The sequence below is a fragment of the Lathyrus oleraceus genome, chromosome 5 (assembly GCF_024323335.1).
Source record: "Lathyrus oleraceus cultivar Zhongwan6 chromosome 5, CAAS_Psat_ZW6_1.0, whole genome shotgun sequence".
NCBI lineage: Eukaryota > Viridiplantae > Streptophyta > Magnoliopsida > Fabales > Fabaceae > Lathyrus > Lathyrus oleraceus.
Genome location: NC_066583.1, coordinates 141,357,116 through 141,368,227, shown reverse-complemented (window position 1 = coordinate 141,368,227; position 11,112 = coordinate 141,357,116). Strand labels below are relative to the sequence as shown.

General features: G+C 37.7%; 1 protein-coding gene across 1 annotated transcript; it reads left to right on the top strand.

The window, feature by feature from the left end:
- The first annotated feature begins 7,833 nt into the window (after positions 1-7,833).
- LOC127079290 (eukaryotic translation initiation factor 4 gamma-like) lies at positions 7,834-9,024 on the top strand. Its single transcript, XM_051019694.1, has 3 exons — positions 7,834-7,939; positions 8,297-8,607; positions 8,725-9,024. Exons 1-3 carry the CDS (start codon positions 7,834-7,836, stop codon positions 9,022-9,024), a joined length of 717 nt encoding a protein of 238 aa, XP_050875651.1.
- Positions 9,025-11,112: the final 2,088 nt, after the last annotated feature.

The window sequence follows — 11,112 nt, the reverse complement described above, 5'->3', positions numbered from 1 at the left end:
TAAGACCCATAATCTTTAGATTCTTCCCCCAAAAGACTTTACCAGCATCCTTCACTAGCTCTTGTATGAAACCACTGACCAAAAGGTCATCCACCAAGCCACTTTCCATAACAATATCAAAAATTAATCTTCCATTGGGAATGGATTTTCTCTTTGACTTCTTGAAAGAGCCACCAGTTCTGGATTCTATGATAGAATCCCTCATGAAGTTAAACAGAACTGAAGGAAGTCCTAGCTCGACACCCTTATCTAGAAGGGATAACATGACTTTATGACGTGTGTGGATGTAATTAGTGTAAGAACAAATTTAGTATCTACAATTCATCTCTAATATTTTGATGATAACAAAGGATGAAAAAAAAAATGGTATCATAACAAAATTCATCTAAGTGTGCAGGACTCTAATCAAAAGAAGTCAGATAGACTTTCATCAGATATAGACACAAGTTCAGAATGACCATTTAGAAGATACTCAAGCAGAAACTCTGACTCTGATTAAAGGAAGTATACAAAGCGTAAACAAAACAAGAGACATCAAACACTCTGAAGCGAAAGAGCGCACTCTAGCATCTGGAGCTTTTACACTCTGACATAATCACCAGGAGGACATCAAGAACCTCTAAAGAAAGTGAGCTGTAAGCAACTATCTGAAGAAGTACGTGTAGAACAGAAACTCTGATTTCTGAATCTTCTGATTCAGAAACACGCTCTGAAGACTTAGCTATAAAAACTTCCTCTTATGGCAAGAATCTAATTTTGGAAGAGAATTATAGCACCCCAAACTGCTTTGGAAAGAACACAAAGATTAATGACATTAATCATCCATCATTGCCAAAGATCATGTCACTCAACGGTCTTCTCATCACTCCTATATAAAGGATGGATCACTTGACTAACATCAACAACGGAAACACACGAGAATACAAACAGTATTTTCATATAGTTTATTCATTCTCCTTCTCACACGAGTTGCTTCTCTAAAAGTGTGAACCATTCTTTTGCTCTTACATTGTGTAATTTCTTCTTACCTAGAAGCACTAAGCATTACTATAATTCTATTTATTTGTTGAATTCTCCTCAAGTGACTTGTGAAGTCTGTAAACTTGAGAGGGTTAAGAGATCTTTATCCTCTTAGACGATCTTTTTGTAATCTTTCAAGATTAGTGGATTAAGTCCTTATTGAAGGTGAAATCACCTTGGCCGGGTGGACTGAAGTAGCTTTGAATTTCAAGCGAACCAATATAAAATTCCGTGTTGATATTATTTTTTTTGCGTGTGTTTCAGTTCACAAAAGTTTATATTATCAATTAAAACAATTCAAATCCCCCTTTCTTATTTTTCTCTACCTTCAAATGGTATCAGAGCTTCGACTCTGTTATTGATTTTCTAATCAAACACTTAACAGTGTAGAGAGATCCAACGTGAGAAAAACAATATGGCCAACACCAATGAAAGAGACAGTTACAATGCTAAACCTCCAATCTTTGATGGAGAAAAATTTGATTACTGGAAAGACAGAATCAAAAGTTTTTTTCTGGGTTATGATGCTGATCTATGGGACATAGTTACTATTGGCTACATACCTCTTGTATCTGATGCTGGTATTGCTATTGCCAGAAACAAGATGACAGATGATCAGAAGCGTGACTTCAAGAACCACCACAAAGCTAGAACAATACTCCTTAATGCCATTTCCTATAATGAATATGAAAATATCACCAACAGGGAAACTGCTAAAGAAATACTTAACTCCCTGAGGATGACTCACGAAGGAAATTCACAAGTCAAAGAGACAAAGGCTCTGGCTCTAATTCAGAAGTATGAAGCCTTCAAGATGGAGGACAATGAAGATATAGAGGTAATGTTTTCTAGATTTCAAACTTTAATTGCAGGACTCAAGGTTCTGGACAAAGGCTACACAACTGCAGATCATGTCAAAAAGATTGTCAGAAGCTTGCCAAAGAAGTGGAGACCCATGGTCACTGCGTTGAAATTACCAAAGTATCTGAACAACATAAGCCTAGAAGGACTCGTTAGCTCCCTCAGAAGTCACGAGATATAACTTGAGGAAGATGAGCCCCAAAAGAAGAACAAATTTGTAGCCCTTAAATCTAGATCTAAGAGACGTAAACCAGAAAGGAATGAAGCCCTCCAAGCTGAAGAAGAAGACAATGACGACTCTAAAAAAGAAGACTCTGATGATGAATAAGATTTATCCCTTTTGACCAGAAGAGTGAAACAACTCTGGAGAAAAAGGAATAACAACTTTAGAAGACCAAGACCCAAGGGAGATTTCTCAGAATCAACTTCCAGAAGCGAATCAAACAAAGAGGTAACATGCTATGAATGTAAAGAAACAAGTCATTACAGAAACGAATGCCCAAAGCTTAAGAAAGAAAGCTCCAGAAGAGAAAGTTTCAAGAAAAATTCCTTTAAAACTAAGAAGGGACTCATGGCCACCTGGGACGACACTGAATCTGATTCATCTGAATCAGACTCTGATGAACAGACAAATGTGGTATTCATGGCTACCACTTTTAGAAACTCATCAGATAGAGAGTCTGATCCTGAAGAGGTATTTTATGATCTTTCTCGCTCTGACCTTGAATCATGCCTTCCTGAATCTCTAAACTCATATCAGAAACTTAAACAAAAATTTAAATCACTAAAAAGGGTTCTTGAAGGAACCATTGAAGAGTGTGATAAGCTTGAGATAACAATTTCTGAATTAAAGGATGATATTCTGACTCTAACAAAAGAAAAAGAATCCACAAATAAACAATGTATAAAACTTGAAGAAGATTTATCTCAAGCCCCACAAACATCCAACACAATTATATATAAATATGAAAAAGCTTTTCAAAAGTTTCTGAAAAATGGGATAGAAAGAAGCAGAATGGCTTCTATGATTTATGAAGTCAGTCAGAATAAGAAAAGAGGAATAGGATATGATTCTAGTGAAGATAAATCTTCTACAGATGACAAAACTAAATCCCCATTTTCTTATCATTACAGACATACACAAATACAACGTTTTACTAATTCTAGAAAACCCAAAGTCTTAAGAAACTCTGGGAGAACTAATAACAAAGGACCCAAAAGATTATGGGTACCAAAGGATAAGATAGTTTATATTGCATATATCCTATGCAGCAGAGTTAAGACACCAATCATGGTACCCGGACTCTGGGTGCTCGTGATACATGACGAGAAGAAAGCATATGTTCCAAAGCCTGGAACTTATGGATGCTAGCTTTGTAGGTTTCAGAGGAAATCAAAATGGAAGAATCAGAGGCTCCAGAACTATTGGTAATGGATCTCTTCCCTCTATATCTGATGTTCTTTATGTAGAAGAATTAATTCATAACATGTTACCAATAAGCCAATTAAGTGATAATGGTTATGATATAATCTTTAATAAAAAAACATGTAAAGCAATTAATCAGAACAATGGAACAGTTCTATACACTAGCAAGAGGAAAAACAAAATTTACAAAATAAACCTTTTATATCTAAAAGATCAAAATGTAAAATGTTTAATGTTTGTAAACGAAAAGCAATGAATATGGCATAGATGCTTGAGCCACATTAGCATGATAAGACTCTCTCAGCTAAATAAACTCGAGTTAGTCAGAGGTCTACCTAAGCTGAAGTTTTCCTCAGATGCTCTGTGTGAGGCATGTCAGAAAGGAAAATTTTCAAAAACATATTTTAAAAAGAAAAATGTTGTTTCCACCTCTAAGCCTCTGGAACTTCTTCACATTGACCTCTTTAGACCTGTTAAGACAGCGTCAATCAATGGAAAGAAGTATGGACTGGTCATTGTTGATGATTTTAGTCGCTGGACATGGGTAAAATTTCTAAAGCACAAGAGTGAGTCTCACTATGTATTCACTAACTTCTGTTCTAAAGTGCAAAACGAATTTGACTCTAAAATCATCAGAGTCAGAAGTGATTATGGTGGCGAATTCGAAAATACGTTCTCTGAAGAACTGTTTGATTCAAACGGAATATCCCATGATTTCTCTTGCCCTAGAACTCCACAACAAAATGGGGTTGTAGAGAGGAAGAATAGAACACTCCAATAAATGGCCAGAACCATGATTAATGAAACAAATGTGGCTAAGCACTTTTGGGCTGAAGCAGTAAATACAACGTGTTATATTTAGAATAGAATCTCTGTAAGACCTATTCTGGAGAAGACTCCCTATGAAATCTGCAAGGGAAGAAAACCCAACATTTCTTACTTCCATCCTTTTGGATGCTCATGCTTTATTCTCAACACTAAAGAACTTTTGAACCATTTTGATTCAAAAGCACAAAAAGGTATTATGTTAGGATACTCAGAACGCTCTAAAGGCTATAGAGTATACAACACGGAAACCAAAATTGTGGAAGAATTAATACATGCCAAATTTGATGATAAGCTTGACTCTGAAAAGTCAAAGCTAGTTGAAAAACTTGCAGATTTGGAGATAACTCTTGCAGGATCTAACGAAAAGACTAAAGCATCAGAGGAAGCTAAGAAGCAAAGTCCAGAAGCAACTGAAATCTCAACTATCCAGAAAAGATCAACAAATCACCCAAACATCTCTGAAGAATTGATTATGGGAAACAAGGATAAACTTGTCAGAACAAGGTCGACATTCAAAGTATCTGAAGAAACTCCTCTGGGATTAGTATCTTTGATTGAGCCTACTTCCTGTGATGAGGCACTTCAAGACAATGACTGGGTTCTGGCAATGAAATAAGAACTTGATCAATTTTCAAAGAATGACGTCTGAGATCTTGTCCCAAGCCTAAAGGAACTCATATTATTAGAACAAGATGGGTATTCAGAAACAAATTGAACGAAAAGGGAGAAGTAGTCAGAAACAAAGCACGACTGGTGGCACAAGGTTATAGTCAACAAGAAGGCATTGACTATAACGAAACCTTTTCTCTAGTCGCCAGGTTAGAATCCATTTGTCTACTTGTATCATTCGCTGTAAATCACTCCATTAAATTATATCAGATGGATGTCAAGAGCGCATTTCTTAATGGTTATATATCAGAAGAAGTGTGTGTTCATAAACCCCCAGGTTTTGAAAACTCTAAATGTCCAGAACATGTTTTTAAACTGAAAAAATCATTGTATGGTCTAAAATAAGCTCATAGAGATTGGTATGAAAGATTAAGCAACTTTCTTCTAGAACATGACTTCATTAGGGGAAAGGTTGACTCTACACTGTAAAAACATTAGAAATGATCTCATGATATTTTAGATATACTTTGATGATATAATTTTTGGTTCAGCTAACCCCTTTGTGTGTCAAGAATTTTCTGAGCTAATGCGTGCAAAATTTGTAATGAGTTTGATGCAAGAACTAAAATTCTTTCTGGGAATTCAAATGAATCAAGCTTCAAAAGCAACGTATGTATACCAAAGTAAATACATAAAAGACATTTTGAAGAAATTTGAAATGTCAGAATGCAAACCAGCAAAGACACCAATGCATCCAACCTGCATTATGGAGAAATAAGAAGTAGGTCAAAAGGTTTGTCAGAAGCTCTATCGTGGTATGATATGATCTCTTCTCTATCTGACGGCTACCCATCCTGACATTCTTTTTAGTGTATGTCTTTGTGCCAGATTCCAATCAGATCTGAAGGAATCTCATTTAACAGCAGTTAGAAGAATCCTAAGGTATCTGAAAGGAACCCCTAACCTTGGCCTGATGTATGAGAAAACATCAGAGTATAGGCTTTCTGGATATTGTGATGTAGACTATGTAGGGGACAAAATGGAATGCAAAAGCACATCTGCGAATTGTCAGTTCTTGGGAAACAAGATCATATCTTGGGCTAGCAAAAAACAGTCAACCATCTCTCTGTCTACTGTAGAAGCAGAATATATATCAGTTTGACTATGCACTACTTAGATGCTCTGGATGAAAAATCAACTAGAAGACCTTGAGATATTTGAGAGTAAGGTTCATATCTTCTATGATAATACTGCTGCCATATGTTTAAGTAAGAACTCTATCTTGCACTCTAGAGCTAAGCACATAGAAATAAAACATCATTTTATCAGAGACTATGTTCAGAAAGGGGTAATATCTTTAAAATTTATAGATACAGACCATCAATGGGCTGATATTTTCACAAAACCCCTCGCTGAAGATAGATTATCATTTATTCTGAAACACCTGAAAATTGAAAATTGCCCGGAATAAATCAAATGTGCTTCTTTAAAATAGAAAAATAAGGCTCTGAAATAACATATGGTATCTGGATCTGACTCTGATACTTCTACCAGTTAGGAGTCATCTGAATTAGAAATCCTCAAGATCCAATCCCTTGGTATTCCTGAAGATCATATAGATCAACACGTGAGTTATCTTGCGTCTGACCTTGGATCTTCTAGACAGTTGTCTAGCAGAAATCAAGAGACAAACCATTGAGATCTCCTCGAGCAGTGTGTTGTTTTGGGGATTAGACTTCTATCATTAGCTGTAATCATGTCTCTCCTATGCGTGTTAACTCATTTAATGTGTCATCATTAATTTTGTAACCTCTCAATTGCTCCAAACGCTGTCGTTTTGCATGCCTTCTATGTGTATTTATATTTTTCACAATTCAAAAATTCACACTTTACACTCACAACCTACACAAACCCCCTCTTCTTTTTCAAAGCTCCTCAAAGTTCATCAAAGCTCATCATCTTTATCTACTTCATCAAACCTTCTCATGGATTCCCAGCAACAATCCATCTATAACTACTCTCAGCAAATGGAATCAACGGAACAACTACCCATTTCTTCTCAACAAACAACTACTACAACCGGTGTTGTCTCTACCCCCATTTACAAAGAACCACACATTTTGGATCATGAACCACATATCCATGTTTCCACTCCATTTGAAAAGCTTGAGGTCTTGTGTGAATCTTTGGTAGATTTCAAGAACATGAAGAGAAATGGAACAGACCTTACTGAGGAACTCAAAATGCAAGGGTGGGAAAACTATTTCCAAAGGCTCTATGGTCTTGTCTATACTTATCTGGTAAAATAATTTTGGCACTTTGCAGACTCAGATGATCATTACATAGTGTCACATGTTCTGGGGGTAAAGATTGTTATCACTGAGAAGTCCATCGCCTCCCTTCTGAACATGGAGAAGACAGGGGGAAGAAGGATCTACAATATCAACCCTAGGGAAAAGTACATGTCCCAGGAAATTGCCCTAACCATTTTCCAATAGAACGCTGAAGGCAACTCCTCAAAAAACAAAGAACTTCACCAGAACCTCCGAGTCTGGCTGAAGATCATTCTGGGAACCATTCATCACCGCCCAGCCTCAAACTCTTCTGACTACATCAACATGGATCAAAAATGCATACTCTACTGCCTTCACAAAGGGCTCAAGCTAAATCTGCAAGCACTGCTCTTCAAATACCTCAGAGACTCTGTCAAAGACACCAGAAACAACATGAAGCCCAAAACCTATATCCCTATGGGAAGGCTTAGCTCTGACATTCCGATCAAGAGCGGGCTGGTGGATCACCTGATTCATCACAGTCTAATGGAGGATGTCACTGTTGACACTGGAAGGCCTCTGAACGCTCTCAATTTGAAGAGCACGTGGGTGATTGAGAAAGTTAGGGTGAAACCCTCGTTAGATACCTCCTGGGAAGCACTCAAGGATCAGAGGAAGATTCCAAATGGCCTTTACCTCTTCTCCAAGCTTGATCCTCCAAAGGTTGTGGCACACTATCTGAAGGATCTCGCAAGCTAAAGAGTTGACATCTCAGAGTTCTCTTTGGATAGGCTGCCTGAGCATCCACCAAACTTCATGAAGAGACAACGAGAACCTTCTAAGAAGTCAAAGAAGGCCAAGAAAGCAAAGTTGGGGGAAACTTCTATGTCAAGACCTCCGGTCCCTCTGATCGAATCCCCAAGTAAGTCTTCGCCTTCTCACTCTTGCTCTGTCAGTTTAAAGTAAATTTATTTTTCTCTTCCCCAAACCACACCCATCTACACTCACTCGAAACCCTCTCTCTCTACCACCAAACCATCTGACACTCCCACCTCTAATCCACCATCACCTCCATTTTAAAATTTTAACCTCTCCACCACAACCTTACCAGTTTCTGAAGCTGAAATGCTTAACGAACCTATCTCACCAATCTCTTCAACACCTTCATCTCCACCCTACTACATCCTATCATCTGACTCAGAACCCTTTGACCCTCAATCCCCCACTCTAGCTCAGCTTTAGGTTCGTCCTCTTGCCGCACAATAATAACCTGAACCAGAAGCCAACACTCCACCACCTGAACAACCAACTCCATCACCATCTGAACAACCACAATATCCACCACCTGAACAACCCACAACACCACCCTCTGAAACTCCCTTCACACCACCCTCTGAACACCTTATTTTCCCTACCTCTCAACCTCCAACTGACACTATCCAAACCCCACTAGAATCTCCATCCCCCAACTCTGAACCAGAAAATACCTTCCCCACCCTAGAAGAATCAATCTCTTTATTTGATGAGTCTTTAATGGAGAAGATCAGATCTCTATCTGAAAACTCTGGTATCAGTGACGATCCCTCTGCAGTAAGGATTCACTGGAACAAAGTGATCAGATGGATGACCTCTGAGGCTTTCAAACTGAAAGGCCTCTTTGAATAAGTCCACAACAACTTTATCAAAGACGTTGGAGAAAGACTGCAGGCACGACTGGTCAGAGAGGCAGAGGAAAATGCCAGAAGAGAAGCAGAAGAGAAAGCTTGTCTGGAAGAAGAGCAACAGGTTAGAGAAGTTGTAGAGAAGGCTGCTGCTGAAGCAAAAGCAAAAGCAAAAGCTGACGCTGAAGAGGTAGCACGCATAGCTGCGGAAGAAGCTGCAAAGTCTAGCACTGATGCTCTGGCTCAGGGGGAACAATCAAACTCTAGCTTCGCTCCTCTAGTCCTAAAGACTTTGGAAGAACTGCAGAAGGAGAAACAGATAGTGCGAGCAATATTGGATCACTAGGACTCTGTTAACAACAATATTCAGAACCTGATGACTCAGCTGCTCTAGAGAATGCCTCCGCCTCCGAACCCTTAGACACTTAGGCTTCTCTTGTTGCTTTCCTTATGTTTTTTGCTATGTTTTTTTTTGTGTTCTCTATTTTCTGAATTTCTGCTTACCTGTACCTGTTGTAAGACCCCAATTTTGACCCTAAGATCCCTCATGCATTTCCATCATAAGCATTAGCATTTGGATCGTATCTTGGCATCCTCCTTACCCCTCCTTCATTGGGTTTATTTTGGGAGAGATCACCAAGCACTTTGTGATTATATCATACTTGTATATTATCATTTTACTAACCAAAATACCAAAAATATGTCTTTGCATCTATCTAACTCTTTTTGTAGGAAGGGCATGATCTCATTGATTCATTGATCACATCTAGGGTTTTGAGACCCTCATGAACAAAGAGAACAACCAACAATTGATTCAAGAATGTTTATAAGTATCATATATGAGTCCTGTTGATTCCTACATGTTATATTGATCAAGTTTGCTTCAAGAGTTTGAGGGTGATTTGCCTTGGAAACCCTAGTTTAACTAGGTATCTTGAGTAACTTCTCCAACAAGCTATCTCACCATTTGATCAAAATTATCAAAATACACTTCAAATTTCATCATCTTATACATATATGATCTACCATGAGTCAAGAGAGTCAATAGAATTGGAAGTTAGCAAGTTGGTTGATGGTGGTTGGCCAGATGGATTCATCTGATCAAAATTGGGTGTCCCTAGACCCTATCGCCTACACTTTTCACCATATAAAAATTATTCCAAGAGAAAACTTACTCTAAGTGACATTCCAAACAACTTTCATGTTGATACATAGAGCTAGTTTTTCTTGGAAAATCGTTTTCTATGTTAAAACATTATAGGTCATTTTGTCTAAACCCTAATTTGAAAGTCAACTTCCCAAGGCCATAACTTGCTCAATTTTTATGAGATGAAAGATTTCCAAGTTTCACAATCAATTCAATGTGTCTAATTCAACTTTTATGTTTGTAGTGGGAGCTAATTCAACTTGTTTGAGCATGTGATATGAGGCTACATTATAGGTCACTTTTGACCTATACCATTGATCAAGTGATTTTGCCAAACTTCAAAAATGCATAACTCTATCATTTCATATCCAAATAACATGCAATTGGTGTCCATTTTGAAGGTGTTTGAGAGAGCTACAACTTTGATGAAGACACTTTTCTCATTTGAAGCTCCTATAAAAGGTTAAGTGTAACACCCCGATAAAATATGATAATTATTTAATTTAAGTTAATAGAATATTTATTAATTTAATTAAATAATTGGAATATTATTTGGAATTATTATTATTATTGGAATAATAAGTTGGAATATATATAAAGAGTTCCATTTGGTAAAAAGGGTTTTTTCACGTGAAAACCAGAGAAGCGACAGAAAGTGAGAAAAAGGCAAGGAGGAAGAGCAAGAGAACGAGGGTTGAAGAAGGGAAAAGCTTGAAGCTAAAGGATTTGCCGGATTAACTCAGGTAAGGGGGGTTTATCGTCGTTTAATGGGTATTATGGGTTAACATGTAATGGGTAGTAATAAGCCGTTGAATTGACCCTAATTGGGATGATGAATGCTGAAAAATTGTGATGAATAAGTAATGTTAAAGCTGTAATTGAATCTATATTTGGGTGAGTTGTGATTTTCCGAACGTGTAGCTTTTTACGGAATTGGAATCGGAGGTCCGGAAGTCCTCCAACGGCAGAAAATGCGGAGAATTCTGCATTCTGCTTCGTGTTAGCGCAGGAACGGCTTTCTGTCTTGCGTTAACCGGTTAACCCAGGGTGTTAACCGGTTAACACTGTTATGAATTATGAGAAATTGCTGTCTGTCTTGCGTTAACCTGTTAACCCAGGGTGTTAACCGGTTAACACTGTTAAAATGTGCCAGGAAGCGTGTTCTGTGTTGCGTTAACCGGTTAACCCAGGGCGTTAACCGGTTAACACTGTTTGGAAAGTGGAAAATTGATATTTAAATATTGTGAACATATTTGATGATTGGCCTATATTGGTGTATGATATAGT